Here is a 23694-nt window from a genome sequence, read left to right as displayed (position 1 = left end):
ATAAAAACCTACAGAGAGGTTGGTAGGATAGTACAGTGAACACCAATATTCCATTCAGTTTTCCAGATTTCTTTGAGGGGAGATAAAGATAGAGATATACATATAAATAGACACTGTGTGAGTAGATGATGGATTTTCTTCCAGAACCATCTGAAAAAATGCAGGGGCAGCACTTTACTCTGGACTACCTATGGCATGGCACCTTTTATCCAATTTCCTACATGCTCCCAATACTGGAATGAACCCCAGGAATCTAACCTCAGGACAGTATTGTCTAGTATAGGCTGCATATTCGCATTTCCTCCATGTCTCTTTGCCTGTGCAATAGATAAGGGTCACGCATTGTGTTTAGCTGTTACATCTCTCTAGTCTCCTTAGTCTAAAATTATCCCCTGGGCTTTTTTGACTTTCAGAGACATTGGACTTATTGAAGAGCCCAGGCCCCATTGATTTGTAGACTATTCCACAGTATGGGTTCACCAGATTGTATGGGGAGTTGTAAAATTTACTCTTGACTTCCAGTGTAAAGGTGCTTGATTGAGGTTACTGAGTACTTGCTTCTGGAACACGCTCGTGACTCAGCTTTCCAAGGTTAGTAGCAGGAATGCCTCTGGGGCTGACTCCACCCCCTGCACCCAGGATTCTCCAGGGGTGTTGCATCAGAAACTAGAATGGGATTGAAGAGCCAGCAGCGTTTCCTGTCTGTGTTTCCATGGCTGTATAAACCTGACTTGGGCAAAACCATTGCCTGCTTGTAGACCCTCTGTCCCATCCAGACAGGTGCTGAAGGATGGTTCACCAACCTTCTCACCCCCTTTATGTGTAATAGGAAATTTTCAGCCAATTTTTTATAACAGAAGTTTGCATTACCTTGTCTATGCATAGTGTTTCAGATACATTTACAGTTATGTATTTTAAATTTCTCAATAACTGTCAACGCAGACAGGCCAAAATGCAGTTACTCCAATGTGGGTCACCATCTATATGTCAGCTCCCTGGCCATCTTATTAAGTACTCACAGTTGGTCCCAGGTGCTTTGTTGGTGCTCTTCCTGTGTATAAGCTGACTTAGTCCTTGTGGCACCTGTTATGGTTCAGGACAGGTGGCACCCATCTCACAGGTGCTGCCGGAGAGGTGCTGAGCAGTAGGCAGTTTGCACCCAGGAATCCGGGCAGTCTGTTTTTTTGTTTGGCCTTCTCTCATATCAGCTCCTTGGATTCAGCTCTTTCTTCCACCTGAAGGCCTTGAACATCTAACACACACATGCGCGCGCACACACACACACACACACACTCACACACACTCACACACTCACACACTCCCTCTAGCTTTGAATTCTCACCGTGTCTCTATTCTGTCAGCTACTTGTAGAATGTTCTGTATTGACATGCAGAGAGCCTGTCAAACTGTTTTTTTCTCCCTCCCCACTGCCTACACCTGACACAGGGACTTCTGCGTCCCTTAGGTTTGTTTTTCTTTCTAAATGATTAAAAGCATGAAGCTGCCATGTTCTGCTGTGCTTACCCAGTCTGCTCCCAGGCTTGTAGGAACTTTGTCTTACTGCTCTTGGTGTCTGGATACACCAGCTCCTTCAAATTCGTCCCCTCCCGCCTGCTACACAATCCCAATATCAAGCCCTGGTCGTGGGTCCCCAGGCTGGAATCAGGCAGGCCTCTCCAGGGTCCCACTCCAGGTACTCCGCTGGAATCTGAGCATCACCCCTGCACAGATACTTCTACAGCCTTTCCCTGTTTTCTAAGGCCTCTCCAGCCCTTTCCTCCTTGAAACTTTTCAAAGCAAGAAAAAGTGGCATGGAGCTTGATCATTCTGTGTGCCCAGAATCTGCCGTGGGGATTCACTCTGCCAGGCTGTGTCTCTACTCTGAGAGCAGGACACAGACAGTCTTTGGGACTCCAGCCAAATGAGCTGGAATAGTGGTCTTTCTAGCCAACGTAAAAGCCACATTTTAATTTTTTTAATGTAACTCTTTGAGTTTGGTATTTATAATTTGTTCCTTTTTTTTTCTGATGCCTATCAAACAATCCTATAATACCATGTAAGATTTATTTCGAAGGAGCCCTCTCATAACATAGGCTGATCAGAACAAGATTGTGGTCTCCTCATTCTCGAGTATAATTGCGATTTTCCTATCTATTTAGTTGGCTGACATAATTGACATTGTGAACTGCACCAGCTGGAGGGTTTTAGTACCTACCTTATTGCATTATGCCAGAGCTCGTTTGGTTTGCCCCAAACATTTAGTGGTTGGAAATGAGGGCTAGCTAACAATCACTCAGCATTGCAAAGGGAACCCAGAAGAGCATCTTGCAGAGCCCTGGGTTTGTAGAACTTAATAAACCACAATGGCTGTTGTTGGTGGTGACTTTTTGTTAGAGCTGCTTCTTGTGGGTTATGATAGAATCAGTCCGTAAACACTGCTCCCCTTTCCTGTGGCTGTTTCAATTGCAACTTGAAAAAAGTATGTGTTTCGTTTTACAGCATTTTGTTCGAATGTGTTAGAGATGTGGAAAATGGTCCCGAGGATGGTATCAGCTGAGTTGTGATTAGTCCCCTTGTAACATGACTCAGGGAGGATGCTTCTCCATTTCCTCTGCAAAAATAAAAGGGACCTCCTCTTAAATAAACAAGCTCATGAAACATTCCGCACCTCTGGAATGTTCTCACGACCACAGAGGATAAAAGGAATGAGAACGATGAGCTGGTTGGATGGATATGAGGAAAAAGGAGACAAGCTGGTTTCTGTGAAACACATAGATAGTTAGAAATTCTGGGAATCTCATTCTGCATCATCTTTGTCACAGGAGGAGGATGAGAAGTCCGAGAAGACGCTGCCAGGGATGAGGTGGAAGGGAGTTTCCCCAGTGGGTTTCTTCTGTTGTCGCGGGCTCTTCTGCTCTTCTCAGTGGGTTGAACTTGCCATTGTGGAAGCACATCTCAGTGGGATGTGCCCCCAAGAAAGGTCATTCATATGTATAAGGAACAAAGACAGGCGCCTCCGGGGTCACCAAGGGTACCAAAGTGGTCTAGAAGTCCAGAGGGAGGCTCTTTTCCTTCTTCCAGCAGCCTCCTTCCTGGCAAACACCCATCAGAGCCTCCAGGCTGAGAGAGTGACTTTCTCTTTCCCCAAGGAAAGAAGATAATCCACAGTGTTGACAAACGGTGTTGTTTGGTATTTGAGATTTATTTGTTTTTGTTCTGAGTAGCTGTTTTCTTTTCATCTATCTTTGTAAAAATGCATTATAAAATCAGGACTTATTTTGTTTTTGTTTGTTTTTTTAAAGCACTTTGAGCACTTTGTAAAGAAACAGAGTTGAAGCCTGCCTATAGGTAGTCCACAAACAGTTCTAATAAATAACTTTAAATAGCCCCAAAATATGGATTTTAAAAATGGGATTAATGATGTTGCTATACATTGTAATTATATGTTGGGATCAGGCAATTATGCACATTTCCAGCAATTATGTGATTAGCTGTAATTACATTAGCTATGTAAATATACAATAGTCAACTAGACATGCCTTAAAACTCCAAAGCACAAATGAACATACCCAAACAATCTTATGCAAAGGTAAAGGTTCGGGAAACAGCCAAGGCAAAGCTTCACAGGCAAAAGTGCGGTTCTTTGCAAGGGGTAAAGTTTCATGTTTTGCCTTATCTGTCCCCGGCTTTTAGAGAAACTCAGAGTGGGGACCCCTCCCCAGGGAACACTCACCCCACCTGTTCCTCCACCGACTCTGGGGATGGGGTTCATAGACTGCCCTCCCATTCTGCAGCTGTGAATCAGATTCAGTGTTTTATTTCTCTGTTTTTACTCATTTCTCAAGCACAAACATAAGCTTCTCTTTGCACTGGTCAGTTTGGTGATGGGCGGATGTCTTCATACTCACCACTTTTTTCTAATAGCAACATGTTACGGCCGCTTTGCTTTTATTTTGGGGGCCAGGGATGTGTAGTGCGATTAGAGTCAGTGGCTGGGGGTTGGGGGTTCATCACCGTCTTCTAGCTTGGTTCTGTAGCTGCGGTTTTCAGCTCCTGCCCCCACCACAGTGAATTGCGCTGTCTCCCTGGTTGGTGGTGCCCTGTCTCCATTGATGATTGAGTTTAAACCTCCCACAGTGTGGCCCAGAGCCCCTGGGCCCGGCTGCCTGGGGCTTTACTCTCAGTGCCTGTCCTCTTGGTCCCGGCACCTTTGGGAAAAGAGCGTCTCTAGTTTCAGGCTGGGTCAGTGTCTTAGGGGAGCAGTGCCTGGGGCAGACGGGGGGAACAGTGCATCCATAGTCTCCATGTTTGGAGGCCCCGGGGTAGCCAGACAGCAGCAGACAGCAGCCCACACGAATGTAGAGAACCTTCTGCGCTCTTCACACAGCTGAACCTAATTGACAGGTATTTGGGGTGACTGTGAACCAGAACCCCAAGATACATTTTGCTGCCAGCTTCTTGCCCTCTCTCCTTTTCCAGAATGTAGTGTTAAGCTGTGAAATGAGACTCCTCTCTGATTGGTTTCTACCACTCGGCTCTCTTGCTACTAAAGCTCAGGCACCTTGGCGTGCGTGCTCGAGGGCGTTCCTCTGTCTCTGTCTCATATCCATCTACAGAGTGACCTCACGTGCCTTTCTCAACCCTTCCACATCTAGCAGGAGCCTGGCTGAGCACCCCAGCTGGGCTGTGAAGACGCTGAGAGGGGAGAGCATTCTGGGTGTCCAGCACTGGGGCACAGTGGGATCCCACACTCCCTGTCCCTCCAGCCTGTTTCTCATCACCTGAGGGTTTTGTTTTCCATGTTCTAGTTGAAGAGATGTCTCTGCCAGGAGGGTCCCTCCCTTCCCATTTGCAACTGGGATGGGTGACGCAGATTTTTCCGCGACTTGGGAGTGAGGCGGAGAGTCAGTTCTTTCGTACCCTAAGAAAGGCTGACCGTCCCATCAAGGGCCGTGTGCTGAAACTGTCTGTGTACAGGCTCACATGGAGCGGGTCCCTGTCAGGCAGCCATTCTTATTTGGGCGATGGGTACTTCGCCTAGCTTAGTGCCCACCGTGTCCAGGCTTGCAAATAGGGCTGTTTGGGCTTTGATGTGGGCTCAGGCTCAGAGGGCTGAAGTGGTTGTGGGAAGGGACTTCTGGGGACTGTGTCCATGTCTCTGTCGTTTTTCCCCATCACACTGTACACTCCCTTGAGGCCAGCTGTCCATCACCATCGAGTCATAGTCGATAGTTTGATTTACAGCCCGGGTGTCAAATGAAATGAAAAGCACGTGATGAATGGAGGGAGCACGTGCCGTGGAGGGAGGGGTGCGCTCCGCTCCACAGGTGGGGGCTAAGCGGCCATGCTGTGGCCTGTCTCTACAGGCACATGCATGCCCTGGATTATTTTGGGGGTGCTTTTCTCATCTTGATGAGTGGCAGATTTTTTGGACTAAGAACAAAGTGACAGAATTGGACTGAGAGAGGTTCATGGGGGAGGGCTGGCTGAGCCAGCCCTGGTTAGGAACATTGCTAACTAAACCAGAGGAAGGAAGAAGTCCTGGGACCTTCTGATCCCAGGAGAGCCGAGGAGACCTCAAACAGTGGAGTGTGATGGGGCGGGCCACCATGGAGGTGAGGTGGAGACTTTGGGAATCTGCAGGAAAAGCTGCTGAAGAGCGGAAGGGATGGTGTTCATTGAGCACCTACTGTGCGGAGCGTCTTGTGCCAGGTACTGTCCAGAGCTGAGCACAGCCTCTCGAGGTTGAGTGTGTTCCATTGCTAGAAATGGGAATCCTGACATGGTCCAAGGTGAGGCCTGTCCTGCATCCCAGCTGGGGTCCCATTGCACACTTTGGCTCCACCAACACTTTCAAAATGGGCGGTACAAGAGAATGGGCTTTTTTTTTTTTTTTTTGAAACCCCATAATGAGTGGTCTAATTTTCATAATGCAGTTCCCAGGAAGCTTTACAATATAGTTAAGAAATTGAGTCAGAAGCACTGTGCAGGCCTTTGTTTTCACTTACCATGGCTGAATACTGAGAGACATGAGGGCTGGGGCTTCTTAGGATGCAGCTAATCTGGAAAAAGCTGGGTTGGTTTAGACACTCGACGTCACTCTCCTGACTTCCTTTGGCACGTTGCGCGGGTGTCCAAGCCTCTGCGCTCCAGGCCCGGAAATTGGTGAGAGCACTCGGTGTGCAAGCAAGGGCACGCGGTGCCACTCGGCCCCTTTGATACCTGAAACGATGTCTGGGCAGTTTTGCTAATTGTTGCTGTGTGCTTCTGTGATTTAGATGAAGACTGCTTTAAAACCCAGTCAGACTTCGTGTTTGCCATGTAACCAGTGCATTCGGTGTGGCCTCCCACGCTTTGCGTTAGATTAGCCAACTTGGTTACTTTGGGTTGAGGATGTTCCGGGGCAGGGGGCAGGGGGTAGGGGGTTGATGAGAGGAAAGAAAAATTTTTTTTTTTTTTTTTTTGAGATGGAGTCTCGCTCTGTTGCCCAGGCTAGAATGCAATGGTTCTGTCTTGGCTCACTGCAACCTGCACCTCCCAGGTTCCAGCGATTCTCCTGCCTCCGCCTCCTAAGTAGCTGGGATTACAGGCGCCCACCACCACACCCGGCTAATTTTTGTATTTTTAGTAGAGATGGGGTTTCGCCATGTTGGCCAGGATGGTCTCCATCTCCTGACATCAGGTGATCCGCCCCACTCAGTCTCCCAAAGTGCTGGGATTACAGGCATGAGCCACCACACTCGGCCCAAGAAAACTTTTTTAATGGCACAGATTCCACAACACTTACCTTGACAGAAACATACAAACATCCAACACAGGCTGTCCACATTTAAAAGCAGGAAATGGGTATGCCATAGGCCAATTTTTCCGCCCTGTGTCTGCCAGAAAACCGTGTTACCCGCTAACTTCCGCAGCCTCCCTAGGGAAGCGCTGGCTGTGGGAGACGTAGAGGGCACTGTGGTGGCTCTGTCCTGGGATGCAGCAGGCGCCGAAGAGCTTCCTGAGATGTTATTTCCACCATCACCTTCAGAGGTGCCCTGGCCCTTAGTGTTGGTGGAGGCAGGATCAGGGAATGGAAGCCCAGGCAGGTGCAGGACCCCCCTGGGGAAGCTGTTCCCTAAGTTGGGGTTGGCTGCCTCCTGAGAATGAGCTATCCCATGAGAAGACCTTGAGACAGACCTGGCAGCCCACCGAGTGGGCAGGTGACAGCACAGTTAAGAGGGACACACCATTGAGCCACATGGCCCTCATGTTACTGCAGCCTTCAGACTCACTGATCCCACCTGTTCTTGTTTTTCTATAAAAGTGAGAATCAGACCCCAGAGTCGTGTTTTCCCACTCATTTCAAGCAGTTTCCTGCATGATTATTCCAATGGGGACATGAAACGCTTGTTGGCAGTTTGTCCAAAGACTGCTTCGTCGGAGGGTACCCACTGATCATCCCCATCCTGGCCTCTCTTCCCAGCTCTTCTGGAACTGTCTGGATCCATCCCTGGAATTGTCTGGATCTCTGTATGTCTCTGTTGCTGTTAATTGACACCTTGTATCGCACAGGGACTTTGGAATTGGCTTTGGGCGGACATCGCCTCTCTTCCTAACGCAGCTATCAGGTTATTCTACACAACCGGCTTTTTCTTGGGTTCATTTTGTCGGCAAGAGAGTTTGGGTTTATCTTTCTTAATTTTCAGGAGATGATTTTTTATGTTATACAATCATCTTATTTTTACTTGACGCAATTTCTATAGTGAGGGTTTTGGCAGAATTAAAAAATTAAGCCTGTGAGATGTATTACTCTAATGGGTCCCATCTCACTTTTAGTCAACATGAGAATTTTTAAGAAAAGCAGTCCTGTCTAAAAGACGGAGTGTGGTGTGGGGGTGTGTGTGTGTGTGTGTGTGTGTGTGTGTGTATGTGTGTGTGGTGTTTGTGTAACCAGAGTGTTTGGAAAAGTGTGAGTCCAGTTACAGGTGTTTTTACCTAGCACGGGAAAACATCTGTCATAATATTTGTCAAATCTCAGAGCCAAGGCTGTGCGAGTTTGGGTGGTTTCCAAGCAGAACAGGTTGGAAGTTGATAGAAATGGAAGCTGGGCCTCCTGGTTCAATGGGAGGCTGACGCCGCCCCAAAGCGCAACTACCCACATCTGCCCTGCTCCTGCGATCACCCCTTGGACACCAGCTCAAGAACCTCTCTAAAGAATCATTACTGGTTTCTTAGGAGCTACCAGGTAAACATTCTTCTATAGAGCCCTGTTTACATTTGAGAACTTGCTGAGCTGAAAACCAGATAGCAAAGAAGCTGGTGAGTCAGCAGAACTACCTTACCCTGCTACAAAAAGACTTGGCATGGGGGATTTTCCCGGAATGCTCCGAGTTCATCCACCCATCTTTGAGAGGTGTGCCTGCACCATGAGTGGGGTCGCGTAGTACTAACACCACATAAGGTCTGTTGTTCATTACAACAAGGAGAGGAAAGAAATGGGCAAGGTGGCTTCATACTGAAGTGTTGGTCGGGCGCAGTGGCTCACACCTGTAATCCCAACACTTTGGGAGGACGAAGCGGGTGGATCACCTGAGGTCAGGAGTTCGAGACCAGCCTGGCCAACATGGTGAAGTAGAGTAGAGACATGGTAGTCTCTACTAAAAATATAAAAATTAGCCGGGCGTGGTGGCGCACACCTGTAATCCCAGCTACTTGTGAGGCTGAGGCAGGAGGATTGCTTGAACCTAGGAGGCGGAGATTGCAGTGAGCCGAGACCGCGCCATTGCACTCCAGCCTGGGAAACAAGAGCGAAACTTGGTCTCAAAAAAAAAAAAAAAAAAACTCTGGGTCGGGTGTGGTGGCTCACGCTTGTTTGTAATCCCAGCACTTTGGGAGGTCGAGGGGGGCGGATCATGAGGTCAGGAGATCGAGACCACGGTGAAACCCCGTCTCTACTAAAAATACAAAAAATTAGCCAGGCATGGTGGTGGGCGCCTGTAGTCCCAGCTACTTGGAGAGGCTGAGGCAGGAGAATGGCGTGAACCCGGGAGGCGGAGCTTGCAGTGAGCCCAGATTGCGCCACTGCACTCCAGCCTGGGCGACAGAGCGAGACTCCGTCTCAATTAAAAAAAAAAAAACTCTGTCTCAAAAAAAAAAGAAAAACTCTGTCTCAAAAAAAAAATTTAAAGACTGGTATTTCTCTTCAGAAGATTCTAGTAGAGTGCTAGATTGGAGAGATGTGGGTGAGGAACAGCACTCGGGTTTAATGCTTGCAGGTATGCATGTTGTCTCATTTTAAAGTGCTTTCAATGTATACAGCCTTTGTGGCTTCCTAATCACCGGCTTGTGTTTTTGCTGTGAATTCTTTGTCATGGGAAATCCTGCAGTTGCAGGGCAGGAACCTACCGTGTTAGTCTGGGATGTTGCCTCTCTGGGACTGTTCTATATGTTTAAGGAAATGTTTTAAAACTTTGGGGCGCTCCTTTATCTAAATAACTGCTGTTCTTTGCATTATTGCGCCTGAAGTCCTTTGTGGACTCTGAAGGCTTAATCCATGTGAATATGGAAGAGCGTCTGCAGGATCTAAGCCTGCTGGAATTAGGCTTTTCATCCTGACATACCTAAAGGAAGATGAGATATTCAGATGCAGCCACTTCCCAGTTTTGCTTTGCAGTGTAAGGTTTAGTCACCGATCCTCCTGTTCCTGTGACCTCTGTTGCAGTCACTTTAAATCCCAGATTACACACGCCCTTCCCTGGCACTCCCCGGCCCCCCGGCAGTATGAGCCGATCTGTGTTTCACAGTAATAAGGTAAAGAATGCATTTGGGCTTCAGCTCGGAAACCCGTTTGATTCACAACCAAAGAGTCATCTCAAAGCCAGATCTCAGTATTATCAAAACATCAGGTTTCAGAGCTGGCCTCTTTTTTGGGCTAGACATCCATGGCCTAGGATCACGAGGGGACCTTTTTCTGTTTATCCACGTTTAATTTGTGTTTAGCTGTGCCATGGATTAACATTTCATCACGGTGGATTAAGAGTGGACTGACATTGAAGCAGCCTTATTTTGCTTCTGTTACCTCTCAGGAATCAGTGGCGGGGGTGGGAACAGCCCCTTCCAGAGGGGGAGGCAGAGTGCATCCTAAAAGTACCCTGGTGCTTGGAAGAGGGAGTATAAACCTGAGCTTCAGTGTAGAAGTAAATCCCAGTTGCAGCTTGGGAGGGCTGGATAGAGCAAGCCACCGGCTTCATCAGTCTAACGAGATGTCACATGGAACAAAGCTTTAGGGGTTTTATTTAGCTCCTAATCCACATGCTGAGAGAGCCCCGGTCCATGTGAGCACACCAGCCAGGAAGGGGGACCTGGCAGGCTGGGGACAGCCTCCTCTCTGGGACTGAGCTGTAAGGAACAGACCTCTCTGGCTATCGTTGGGGGAGTGAGGCAAAGTTACCGTGAGTCTTATGTTTTGTCTGCTAAGGTTTCGGAGGATTAATAATTTAGGCCATGCTTTGAAACAGAAAACCCCCAGTTGGTTGTCCCTGCCGTCTCGGAAGGGTTAGCACACAGCCAAGTCTGTTTTTGATGTATGTAATTGAAGATTTATAAAGAAAAGCTTCTCCTCTGCCTCATCCGCAGTCATTTTTTTTCCAATGCCAGTTCCCAGCAGGCATATAAATATTGGTCGTTCTCAGAGCTGGGATGCTGCCGGGTGGTACGAGGGCCCCTGGGAGAACGCTGAGTCCCTGCGGCCTCTGGGGAGGAGAAGCTCCCTGACGTATGGCACAGCAGAGGGGACTTGGTTTGAGCCAAACCACCGACCACAGGACGCTGCCCTGCCCAGGGCCGCCGAGCCCTACCTGTACCAGGAGGCCGTTTATAACTCAGTGGCTGCAAGAAAGGGGTCTACTCCTGACTTCACCTTCTACGACAGCAGACAGGCAGTGATGTCTGGTCGCAGCCCCCTGCTGCCACGGGATTACTACAGTGACCCGTCTGGAGCTGCTAGGGTACCCAAAGAGCCTCCCCTCTATCGGGACCCAGGAGTCAGCCGGCCGGTCCCCAGCTACGGAGTGCTTGGCAGCAGAACGTCATGGGATCCAATGCAAGGCCGGTCACCTGCCCTGCAGGACGCCGGTCACCTGTACCGGGATCCTGGAGGTAAAATGATCCCTCAGGGGCAGCGGACACAGAGCAGGGCTGCATCCCCCGGGCAGTATGGACAGGAGCAGCCCAACACCAGGTATGGGGCGGAGGGGCCTGCCTACCCCCCCAGCCAGGTCTTCAGTGACATCAGCGAAAGACCTATTGACCCTGCCCCTGCCAGACAGGTGGCCCCGACGTGCCTGGTTGTGGACCCCAGTTCAGCTGCTGCCCCCGAAGGCAGCACAGGGGTGGCCCCAGGGGCCCTGAATCGAGGCTATGGGCCTGCCCGGGAAAGCATCCCATCCAAGATGGCTTACGAGACTTACGAAGCTGACCTGTCCACCTTCCAGGGTCGTGGTGGCAGGAGGACTGTGCCCCCTGAGTTCCTGGCCTTTCTGCGGGCGGAGGGGCTGGCAGAGGCCACGCTGGCAGCCCTACTACAGCAGGGCTTTGACTCTCCGGCCGTCCTGGCTACCCTGGAGGACGCGGATATCAAGTCTGTCGCACCCAACCTGGGCCAGGCCCGTGTTCTGAGCCGCCTGGCCAATAGCTGCAGGACTGAGATGCAGCTGCGGAGGCAGGACCGGGTGGGCCCGCTGCCCCGGGCGCGGTCCAGCAGCTTCAGCCACCGAAGCGAACTGCTCCATGGTGACTTGGCTTCTCTGGGCGCTGTGGCCCTGCAGCCCCAGCCTGCGGCTCCTCTGCAGACAGCGTCCCCCCGAGCTGGAGACCCGGCTCGCCGTCCCTCCAGCGCACCATCTCAGCACCTCCTGGAGACGGCGGCCACCTATTCTGCCCCTGGCGTGGGCGCCCATGCCCCCCACTTCTCCTCCAACTCCGGGTACAGCTCTCCCACCCCTTGTGCCCTGACAGCACGTCTGAGCCCCACGTACCCCCTGCAGGCAGGGGTGGCCTTGACTAACCCGGGCCCCTCGAACCCCCTTCACCCAGGCCCCAGAACAGCCTACTCCACAGCATACACGGTGCCCATGGAACTGCTAAAGAGGGAGCGCAACGTGGCCGCCTCTCCGCTGCCCAGCCCTCACGGCAGCCCCCAGGTCTTGCGGAAGCCAGGTGCACCCCTGGGGCCATCCACCCTGCCGCCGGCCAGCCAGAGCCTCCACACGCCTCACTCACCGTACCAGAAGGTGGCCCGGCGCACAGGGGCGCCCATCATCGTGTCCACCATGCTTGCACCAGAACCAAGTAATACATCCTCCCCGCCTGCCCTGCCTGGGGACCTGGGGGGAGCAGGGGGGTGCGGGGTTGTGGAAGTTTGAACATAGGATGGCAAGCCCTCTGTCGCCAGGCCACACACACACACCATCAAACAAGAAGGACGCAGCACTGTGGCCAGTTGACACGGCTTCTCTCAGGTTAATCAGATTTGTGTGTCAGGCCAGATCTGCTGGGGCAGCAGTGCTCTCCCGTTCTTTAGTTGAGGTCGGGTTGATGTGTAGATTTCCCATTACGGTGGTAAAACTCAACTGTGTTTCTTGGAGAAAGTCAGAAGTCACTCAGAACAGACTGCAGCCTTGAGCTCACGAGGGGTGGCCTTTTCTCTAGTTCACACTAGGGAGCTTTGGAGAAGGCAGGAATGTTTCATCAAATGCTGGCTGTAAAGTGTGCATCCTCCATTTAGAAGGGCATGATCGTGTGGAAACGTACCTCTCACGGGTCCGCACGCCATATCAGAGGCAGTGATTACCCACCATGGAGATGAAAATGTGTGTGTTTGCATACTTGTGGGTTAAACAAAGCAAGATGTTGAAATCCCTCAGAACTCAGTTTCAAAAACAGATTTAGTCTCTCATATCAGAAAATACAGTTGGGAATTCCGCGTGCTTGAAGGGAAGAATATATTTCCAAGTCCAGGAAAGGGAGAGTGATGGTAGGTGGTTTTCTTCACAACATGTGCCAGGTGTAATTTATGGCGTGTGTTTCCTTGGACATTGTGGATGAAGTCCTAGGTGGGCGTCCTCAGAACACCATTTAGAATTTTTATTTTAACTCTAGAGTCTTGACCAAAAATTTAAAATGTAAATCAGTTTTCTTCCTTTCAAACATACTTCTTTCCTCCCCGCCTGCCTCCCCTACATAATTCAGAAAACAGAATCCTTTTCAAATGATTTTTTTTTTTTCCTGAATAGCTTGTGAAAATCAGGATGAAACAGTAAGATCTACCTTTTTGAAAATAGCCCTGAAGCAGCTGTAGGCGGGGACCGAGGCATCGGACCTCACAACCATGCAGAGACCACCTTAATTAAGTTTCTCTGCCATTGCTGTGTGGCCCGTGTCTGCTATTGATATTGCCTCCTAGAGATGACCTCCAGGCATTTTGCATTTTGTTTCCAAGTGGAGACTGAGCAACTGGCCTGATTTTCTGTTTTGTTGTATAGATTCTGATTTTGTCTCATGGATTTTTTTTAGTCTGATCACATCATTATTTGACTTTCTCAAATCCATGTGGGGCAGGAGGGACATCAGATAATTTTTCCGAGGGCCTATGCCTGCTCTCTCAGTCAAACATTCTTTCTTTGCAACCAACTAATTTGCATGGCGATGACATTTGTTGCTCCAGTAATTTCATCTGATAATGGCCGGGCTTGCAAAGCGGATCTGAAAACATATTCCTTAATTATGTGTTGCTAAGTGACAGGAGGGTTTGGTCATAATCACAGAAAGATTATCTCCTCACCCAAGTCGTGGAAAGGTTTTGCTGAAGGAGGAACCTGTAAGATTGCCTTTTCTTTTCTTTTTCCTGTTTATTTTAGACTTGCCTTTTAACAAAAACATTTGCCATTATTTGGGTATGGAGTGAGGGGTATTATATAAGTTGTTTGCACTGTGATTGTTAACACGATGTTTTGCAGACTAGAGGATATTGATTTTTACTTAATTTGCGTGGCAGCGAGCCAGTGCCAGGGAAGTCTGCAGGCAGAAGCCAGCCAGCAAATCAAATGTCTCTGTTAAATGATCCACCCCATAGCTGCAGTTTCCCTCCTCATTCCTTATCGGATGCTGATTGTGGCGTTATCCCCCACACCCTGTCGGGAAGGGGGCAGGGGCTGGCGTCCCTGGTAGCGCTTCAGCTGTGTACATGGCTGTACGTTTTGTACGGCAGGTTCCATGGAATCCGCAGTCAGATTTGGATCTGTCGGAGCCAGCAGGGAAAGTAGACGGTGTGTGTGGAGGATAATGTTTACATTTCAGGAAAGCACAGGCTGGGCAGTCCCGCCGGCCTCTGGTCCAGGACGCAGCCATCTGGAAATCCAGTGTTTCTTGTTCAGGACGCCGCCAGCCTGAACGCATCTTCGTTCTGGTGCTGCCTAACTCGAGTGCTTCCATCCCATCGGAGGGACAAGGAATGCTCTTCTGGAAGTTGACTCTCTTCTCCCCTTTGGGATGGGCGGTGTTGCAGTGTTTACAGTGGGGTGGTTTGGGGATTGTTTTCAGTATCTATTTTATTTTCATATGCTTTGGCTATTTTTAACATATGTTTGCTTTTTCTCGGTCCACGAACTACCTGCCTTATCTTGGTGGGTTTTGTGCATACACACAATAGGCTCCTATTTCTAGTCCAGTTCGCTGACCAAGCAGTCCAGAGTGACAACGTGAGGAAGGCATATGCCGCGGGGACCCCAGTGCGGCCCACCAGCCCCAGTGACACAGACAAATGGGGGCTCCAGGCCCACGTGAGTGGCAGCACCTGGCGAGTGGTGTGGTCAGCTGTCGCTCTCAGGCTGACCTGGCCAGCTATGGCACGAGTCATGGAGCCCTCCGGCGGTGGCTGCGAGCCAGCAATCTCCCCATGTCACGTGCTGTCACCCGAGCCCTGCCTGCACCAGATGCAGCAGGGAGCATCAGAAACAACGAATGAACGGGGCTGCGGCCATTTTCGTATCTTTGTCTTCACAAAATACAGCCAAGCCTGCAGCCTGCACAGGGCTCAGCTCAGGACACACCCTGGGAGCAAAGTTTCAGATGTGAGAAACGCAGTCCCGGCCCAAAGATCCACAAAAATATCTTTCTGAGCTTTTTCCATTTTCTTCCAGCCGTTTTTCTTGATGCAACTGGATTAATGGGGCACACGTGACCCCTGTCTAGTCGCTAGGGTCACTGCCTGAGGACTCTTCAGGATTGGGGGAGGAGCACGTGGTCTGTGTGGAGGGGCTGTTGAGGAGGCTGATGGTTGTGACAGTTATCTATCACCAGAGCTGGTCACTCTCAGGGCTTTTGGTGTGGCCTCGGTTTCCAGCAACTGGAGGTGTGAACACTGGTCTCCTGGATAGAAAGCAACTCCATCAATAATTTTAGCCCTGTCAGAATCTGTATAGAGGGTCGCCGCCATCAGCCCGCACCCCTGCTACTGAGTCCTCGAGCAGCCTTGCTTCTTGTTGAGGCTCCCTCTGCACCTTGAGGTCTGTGCTGGGGCAGAGGACGCACTGCTCTTGAGGGTCTTGACCCTTAAACCTTTGGCAGGCTTCCCCTTTCTCGGAGCACAAGGATGTTTGGGGGTGAGGTCCAGGGGCTGTGACCCCAGGCTGGCCTTGCAGACCAGCAGAGGGATGAGTCCAGCCCTTCCTGTGTGCTGGCCATGCAGTCCAGCCAGAGAGAGTTGTAAGGGAGCAAGGAAACCTCTTCTGGGCTGCCCCCAGGACCCCCGAGTCCTGGACACAGACCACTGCCTTGGGCAGAGCCCAGCGTGGGCTTGGCGGTTTGTTCACTTCTTCCGTCCTTCCTCATTGACCTGTCCCCTGCTGTTCCTTCCTTCCTTCCTTCCTCATTGACCTGTCCCCTGCTATGTGCCAGGCCTGTGGCCAGATGTTTGGGGCTCCCAGGTGGGCAAGACCTAAGGCTTGTGTTCAGGTGCTCTCTGGTCTGGCGGCCAGGAAAGGCAATTCATAAAAGGACAGTTAACTGTGACTGTGTATAGCAGGGACCAAGATGGGGCCTGTGGAGCACCTGGAGCTCCAGGGCTGCCTGGCCACTCCTGTGCTTGGAAGAGCATCCCTACAGCGCATATGTGTGCACCGGCAGGGAAGCAGGAGGAGGGTGGAACTCAGCACCGCAGCCAGACTGGGGCCAGGGGAGAGGACACCGCCCAGGCCGGCGTGGGGCAGATGGAAGTGTGTGCGTGAGCTGTCATGTGCAAGGGCAGCTAAGGGCCTGACTGGTGTTTTGATACTCCCTGTGGCGTCTCTTTTCTTGCAGAGTAATATATACCTGCGTAGTCAAAACATTCCAGCATTGTGGAGCCACGTAGCCAGGACTCTGCCCCTACCCCGGCCTGGTAGAGCCAGAACCTCGGCACGGCCTCCCTTCCAAATCCAAGAGGAGCTGAACGGTTCCCAGGTGCTGACAACTCAGCCTTTTCTAGCAAAACGGTGAACACACTGACATCAGTGAGCTCTGCAGGCTTCCGTTTGGCTTTTGTACTTGATCAGTCATTGGGTTTCATGGCCCGGTGTTCTCTGCATTCCGGGTGCCCCTGGGCAAGTCTCCTGCTGCTGGCCTCTGTGCCCCTGGGCAAGTCACCTGCTACTGGCCTCTGTGCCTCTGAGGCCCTGGTTGTGGCTGATGCCTGACCTTCTGAGACTCCCAGCCCTTCTTGTGACCTTGCCAGATCATCCTCCGCCTTTGTTGCAGAACAGCAGTGATCGTCCCTCCCGCCCGTTGCTGCCCTGAAGTATTCACATCTTGGTTGTGCCCCCCTTACCAGACTGAACTCAGTGAGTGCCTGAACCTGGCCTCACCCTTTGTTCATGGAGCTCATTCTGCTAGGCTGAGACTGGGCTTCTTCGTCCCCTTTCAGTCTCCTGGATGTGCCATAGACCCCAGGAATATGATTTCAGCCCAGGAGCATAAAGTAGTTGAATGCATGGCCCAGAGGAGTGCCATCTGCTTTGTGTTTGGGCAAGTGTGTTGAATTCTCTGTGCTTCTATTTCCATGTCTGTCATGATCTTGAACCTGTTTCCTCTGCTTCTGGGAGAGCAGTGAGCAGAGAAGGAAGAGAGTGCTTGTGTGTTGAGGTTGGAGCTGCCTGGCCTCAGCAGGGAATGGTGCTTTTCTTGTGGTTGACCCTTGGCCTCTTCTCACACTGGACTGCTGAGGCCCTCAGGGTCTCGGGGGCCAAACTTGTCCCCCAGCTCTGCCTCCTTCACAGCACTTCCTCTGACCCCTTGGGTGTGGATTTCATTCTGTGCATGGAGGACGTGGGGTGAGCCATGCCGGGACAACTAGACAGCGGCCAAGCTGCTGAAGCAGGCCCCGCTGTGGTCCTGTTTGGTGCAAAGACCTCTCCTAGGCCTCTGTCTTGTTAAAACTTAGTGGGCCTTTTTTCAAGTGAGTATCTGGGAATTTCTATAAGCCCACCTTGCATAGAGCGTGTCCTCCTTGACAGCGCAGACCCCCTCCGCACTGGCGGGTGGGTGATCCGACTAGGAGTCTGGCCGGAGAGCAACGTGGGTGCTTGGTGTCAGCTGGCTGGGGTCGTGAGTCTCAGGCCTTCTGCCTAACAGGCCTGGCTCCTGGCCACATCTGGAGAGCTCCAAGGGGGAAGAGGTCGACAAACGATTTCTGCCGGGCATGGTGCGGGACTCAGCAGGTGGTGAATGAGGTCGGCGCTTGCTGTTGGTTTAAAGGAATTGACCTGTGTTTTCATGGGAGGCCATGTCAGCCAAGACTGCTGCTGGGACCTTGGCCACTCTGCCCGCATTCCAGTCACCAGACCCTCTTCTGTCTGTCTCCACAAGGCCCGCGTTGACTGACATCCTCATGTCTACAGGGGTGTTCTGTCTTCCTGGTTTAGAAAGCAGTTCCACATGGAGTAGGGAGGTCTTGGCCAGCGGACCCTCTGCTTTCCAGGAAGCAGGTGATGGGGCCATAGCTTTGGTTTCTAGATAATAGTTTTGTGTGGCTGTGCTGTCCCCACCCCATCCCCCCAGCCCCCACCCAGTGCTGTGAGAATCACATCACACCTGGAACTCTGTGCATGGCCAAGCTCAGGGCCTCCTAAACCCCTCCAGGGATTATTGCTCCTCTGAAATCTTTAAAAGCTGTTGATCTTGGCCAAGGTACAGTTCATATTTCCTGAAAGATTTGCAGAGCCAAGGGTATAAGTACCTGAGCAGATTCCACAGACCAGGTGAGTGGCCCCATGTTCACCTGGCCATAAAAACAACCAATGGGCCCCTACGCTATTTTGCTTTAACTCTACTTTCAAATGTGGCCTTTGCTCCTGAGTGTCTGGTGTCCATCCTGGGGCTCCACAAGTCACATTTCAGCTCTCTCAACCTCAGTGCTTGAGTTGAGGGTCTTCCTGGGTCATGGGGCCCAGGCTTTTTGGTGTCAGGCACACAGTTTGGAAATATTTCTCCCCCATTCTGTGGTTGTTTTTTCAATTTCTTGATGGTGTCCTTGAAGCATGAAAGTTTTAATTTGGAGTCTTACATATTTACTTTGCTTATGCCATGGGTGTCACATCTAAGAAACCATTGCTTAATTAAGGGTCATGAAGATATATTCTTATGTTTTCCTCCAGGAGTGTTACAGTTTTAGCTCTGACATTGAGGTCTTGATCTGCTTTGAGTAAAGTTCTGCATATGGTGTGAGGTAGGGGTCCTGTTCAGCTGGTTGTCCCAGTGTTTGCTTTGTGCTTTGCAGAAGCTGAGCTGTGGAGAGCTGGACTGGGTAGAGCAAAAGTAGAGCTTCACGCCAGACTTCTTACATTTGGAAACTAACATTCTAAGGAAGAGAGACGTATTTTTTTTTTTAAGTGAGAAAGCCAACATATATTAACAGGAAAGCTTTTCAGGTGTTTGGCACAAATTTATTTACCCCCAAGAGCATATGAAGCAAGAATTCTAAAGCTTTTTCACAGATTCCTTGCTCATATGTGGGAGAGGTTTTTTTGGTAAGTTTATGAAAAAGAAATAATACTTGTAATCCATAACTAATTAGCCCACGTTAGCGATGTAGAAACAAGTGTAATTAAACGTGCTGTTGTCAGGTGTGTGTTCCCCACTCTGAGGCTGGCTTCAACAAAGGGCTCTCTAGTTGTTTTTTTCATAAAGGATAAAAAAACTAGCCTCCATTCACTTTTCTTGCCCCCTCCAGTGGGAGGGAAGAACTGCTGAAAGAACAGGAAGGTACACTGTAGTTAAATTTAGCCCAACAGCAGCTTTCAGCATGTGAATAAAACAACTTTTGCCAAATTGTTAGGAGAGCAAAAAATCCAACCTAGAAACACCCGTCCCCACTGAGAGGGTGGGCGGCCCCCTAGGACATGTTCTCCTGAGAGCCATGGAGAACTCATCCCAGGAGGGTTTGCAAATGTCAGTGGGACATGGGGCAGCTGTGTGACCATTTGAGGGAGAAGCCCGTGGCTGAGTTAGCACCCTGGGTGTGTTCCACCAGAAGGGGCAAGAGTAGGCACCCTGATTCCTGGTCTCCCAATGCAGTTGTGTAGGGTGCCAGTGGGGTTGGGGAGCGCGTCCTGCAATACCAGCTAGATATGAACACGGTGCCTCCGCAGGGCTGGTGGGGTGCACCTACTCCAGGTGGCCCATGGAATGTGCCTCTTGCCCCTTTGCCAGGGCCAAGGTAGGGGAAACCAGCCTTGAGAGAATCTAGAGCCCTGACTGAGTTCAGTAAATATTAGTAATTGTCACTATTGTGGAGTTTGTTTGTTTTTTGTTTTTTGTTTTTTTTGAGACAGAGTCTTGCTCTGTCACCCAGGCTGGAGTACAGTGGAACAATCTCGGCTCACTGCAACCTCAGCTTCCCAAGAAGCTGAGACCACAGGTGCCCACTACCATACCCAGTTAATTTTTGTATTAGTAGAGATGGGATTTCTCCATGTTGGCCAGGCTGGTCTCAAACTCCTGACCTCAGGTGATCCCCCCCACCTCAGCCTCCCAAAGTGTTGGGATTACAGGCGTGAGCCACTGCACCCGGCCTATTGTGGAGCATTTGACAAGGATGATTCCCCATCTGAAATCCCAGGAAGACTCTGGACATTTTTCCTCTGACAGACTCAGAGAGGTTCACCGCCTACCCTGAGTCCCACAGCAGGGGGGTGGCCCATGCCACGATGATCCTCAGGCACGGTGCATTAGCACAGCAAGGGAAAGTCAACAACGGTATACACTTGGGGAGGAGACACCAGTCCGAGCTGGAAGCCAGGGTCTGTGTCAGCAAGAGGAAACAGGACAAAGTGGCTGGGCTCTGGAGCAAGAGTCATGACGGGCTGTGGAGCAGGAGTCATCATGATGGTCTCTGAGGCTCGCTTCCCATGGGTAACATTGGGGTGATGGTGCCCACCCTACCTGCCCCCCCCACCCCCCAGGGCTCTGAGAACCGCATCACACCGGAGCTGTGTGCATGGCAAGCTCAGGGCCCCCAGCTGGCTCCACAAGCACCTGCTGGTGTTTGCCTGGCTCCAGCTGCTGCCGTCAAGACCACACTGCATCCAAGCTGCTCCAACTGTGGGGCCAAACTCCTTCCCCTGGATCATGCTGCTGCCTGGGAGAGTTCAGGGAGTTAATTCTCCCAGTGAAGAGCAAACGCCATTCTTCTATGTGATTAAATGGAATGTAAAATGTTCTTTGGTCATAAGAGGATTTAAGCTGGCTGTTGGGAACAGCTGTAACACACACAAGGGTAAAGTTTTAATAAATGGAAAAGTAAATGTAGGAAAAGGTGAGGGAGGGCGGTAGGGCCAGAACACAGCATCCCGTGCAGTCCTGTACACAAGGATAGGTGGGAATTCTGCTCTGAGCTTCCTAGCAACCAAAGAAAGAGGGAAACTGATCACATAGAAGAATCACACTGCGTGTAAGATGGGACCGATGAACCCGTTGCTCAGAAGCAGAGGTGAGTTTCTCCTGCCTTTATTGCCTCTCCTAAGAAGTGGCATCAGCGCTGGTTTGCAGTTCGCTTTCTGGCATTACCTCCCTGCTCCTCAGCCTGCACCTTCCTCCGCTACCCGTCGACAGCTTCCAGCTTGTCACCTTCTGATTTCACCAAGGCCTCATCCTGGTTGAAGTTGTTAAGCTCTTCTTGCACTTTGGCTGGATACAGTCAGCTGTTCTTTGGCACTGACTTCCCCCGGGGCTCCTACCTCCTCTTCTGGCCCTGCCTCACTAAGGGATTGTATTAAGGGATTTTTCGTGGTGGAAGGAAGCTCTGCCTGCGGAACTGAATGTTGGCACCAACTGCCCAGCACAGGCCAGTCCATTCCCCTTCCATCCACGGTGCTTAGAGCTGACCTCTGACCTCTCAACCCAATACGTTTCCCCACTGGGGATTTGCCTATTAGATGCTTTTTATATGAAGGAATAAATATGCCTTTGTGATGGGTTCTAGTGTTTTCCTGTACACTGGGCTCTGAGCCTGGGATGCTGTAGAAGTTATTACATTTTAAGAAAAAGTTAGAGAAGAAAGAAGAATGGAGGCGGCATCCAGCCAGCTGTTGTGCTGAGAATGTTCACTTCCTGGCTGTGAGCTGGGCCTGGGCGCAGCGCTCTTGGCCCCTGGCCTGCTGGAGAGCAGACCTTGTGGATCACTTTCCTCTTGGGTTTTAGGACCACTCGAAAAACAAGAGTGTGCTGCAAGCATGAGGCTTCTCCCTCTCCCATCTTAGCCTTGGCTGCCATAGCTAAGGAGGAGGGTGTTATTTTGCTTTTGTGGACATTCAGCCTGGGAAATAAGGTGAGAAAATTAAGACTGGGTCTGCCAGGCTACAGGCTACTCAGGGTCCTTTTGCGGGAGGACGTATTGTTCATTTCTCTGGAGCACTGGTGGAATTGGTCCATCAGATTCCAAGGGACAAGCCAGCGGCCGGGGCAGCCATCCAGAGGGCTCCTGGTCCCGGCACTCATGGGCAGCCGTCCCCTTGGGCAGTGACTCAGTGGTGCCCCCTGGAACTTGGCAGTGGCGCTCGGCTAGCTGTGGGTTCATGGAACATCCAGGGCATTTGCCCTCCTGGTTGCTGCTACTTCCTGTACCTTGGGGCACTGGGAAGGGCGGGCGTGGCCTCATGGCCTTCCTCAGCCTGATCGGGACCCACTAAAGGGTCCCAGGCCCCAGTCTCGCTGCACCCTGACCGTCCCCTTCCCCCTGTCACTGCAGGTGGTGCTAGAGCCCTTTTGTGAGGTGCAGGGACCCGGGTACCCAGCGCACTGTAGGCGTTCTCAGACTTTCACACAGTGAGAAGTCAGACTGGACCATCCCGTGCCATCTCTGGGTTGCCTGTGGCCTTTTTAGATTCCTGCAGAATCTCACCCAGCCCCGTGTGTGTCCACACTGGACACGCTGCCAGCCCAGCACCCAGCCTCTTGTGCGGCCGGCGAGTGAGTGTGCAGCAGCTGGCCTCTGCCAGATTCCTCTGGCAACCATTCGTTCTTTTCTCATCTCTATTTTCTCTTATTTTTCTCAAACATCCCCTTCTGTTGTGGTCAGGGGCACATTTTTAGAATTTGAGAGCTGTTCACCCAACACCTCCACCAGCGGTACCCACACAGTGGGCGGGCGAGGCGCCTTCTTAGAAGTGCTTCGGGGAGCACTTGGGGCCACTAGAGCCAGAGGGAGTCCTCTAGGGTTTGGGCTGCATGGGCTTCCGGGACGCCCTCCCAACTGCAAGACCGGGAGTGGACAGAGGGAGCCCTGGGAGCCCGGCTGTGGCCCCAGCAGGGCAGGGGAGGATGGCCAGGCCACACCAGGGACCGCACAGCAAAGGCTCCCTTTCAAAAACAGACGTCGCATTTCCTGTTTGTGGCCTTTGGGTTGTCACTGATTTTTTGCATTGACATGAAAACCAGCAATGCTTCTTTCCATCTGGGCCATGGCTCTTCTGGGGACAGTGCAGGACTCAAAGAGAAGCTAATGGCCTTGCTTGGGCAGGGATGACTAGTTTTTTCTTTTGTGTTGGTCACTTGCTGGCAAGCAGGGTTTCCCACCTTGCTGGCTGGTTGTCCAGCACCATGAATCTGCTGCCTGAGAAGTGAGTCTCCGAACAATCACAGCGGGATTGACCACGGAGGTTTCCCCGGCACTGCTCTATGAAGCTCCCTCGGGCTCTGGTCACTCAGACCTTCTGTCGAGGGATGTGGAGCACATTTTTTTCCTCTACCCAAGGAAGCAGATACGTGGTAGCTGGTAAACACCCTCCACACCGCGGAGTATCTTCCAGGAAAACTGCTTGGTATGGGGAGCTTGGGTTGACGAGTGCTCACTTTTCTTGGTTTTTATTCTCTTGGAGGTGAGATCTGATGATTGGCCCTTCTCTCTGGTTACTGCTTAAAAGGACAGAAGGGGTCCCTGCCCGGCAAGGCGGCTGCTGGTGGCTCAACCTGGAGAGCCTGGATTCTGAGCAGCTGTGGTCATTGGTCTTGTCCACCACGGCTCAGAACTGGGTGAAACTCAGCTCCCTAAGCTCATTCTTCCCGAGACTTTAGGGGAAGTGCTTCCTTCCAAGTCAGTGCTTTCTGGAGGCCTGGTGTTCCCATCTCGGCAAGTCCTGCCTGGCCAGAGGCCCCACGGGGTCAGGCATCTGAGGCACAGAGCAA

At 51.2% G+C, this 23694-nt stretch overlaps 1 protein-coding gene across 23 annotated transcripts in view; it reads left to right on the top strand.

Moving 5' to 3' along the window:
• The window catches only part of CTBP2 (C-terminal binding protein 2), a 173530-nt gene that overhangs the window by 123505 nt on the left and 26331 nt on the right, over positions 1-23694 (top strand). The window contains exon 1 of one of the 23 annotated variants that reach the window (XM_024253335.3): positions 9157-12330. The exons of the other annotated variants lie outside the window; for them this stretch is intronic. Within the exon in view, the coding sequence (XP_024109103.3) occupies positions 10632-12330 (1699 nt within the window). The 5' untranslated portion in view covers positions 9157-10631. Of the gene's footprint in view, positions 1-9156; positions 12331-23694 lie in introns of those variants that run through there. 23 annotated transcript variants of the gene reach the window in all.

Source organism: Pongo abelii, chromosome 8, assembly GCF_028885655.2.
Source record: "Pongo abelii isolate AG06213 chromosome 8, NHGRI_mPonAbe1-v2.0_pri, whole genome shotgun sequence".
Classification (NCBI taxonomy): domain Eukaryota; kingdom Metazoa; phylum Chordata; class Mammalia; order Primates; family Hominidae; genus Pongo; species Pongo abelii.
This window is presented reverse-complemented; position numbering and strand designations above follow the sequence as displayed.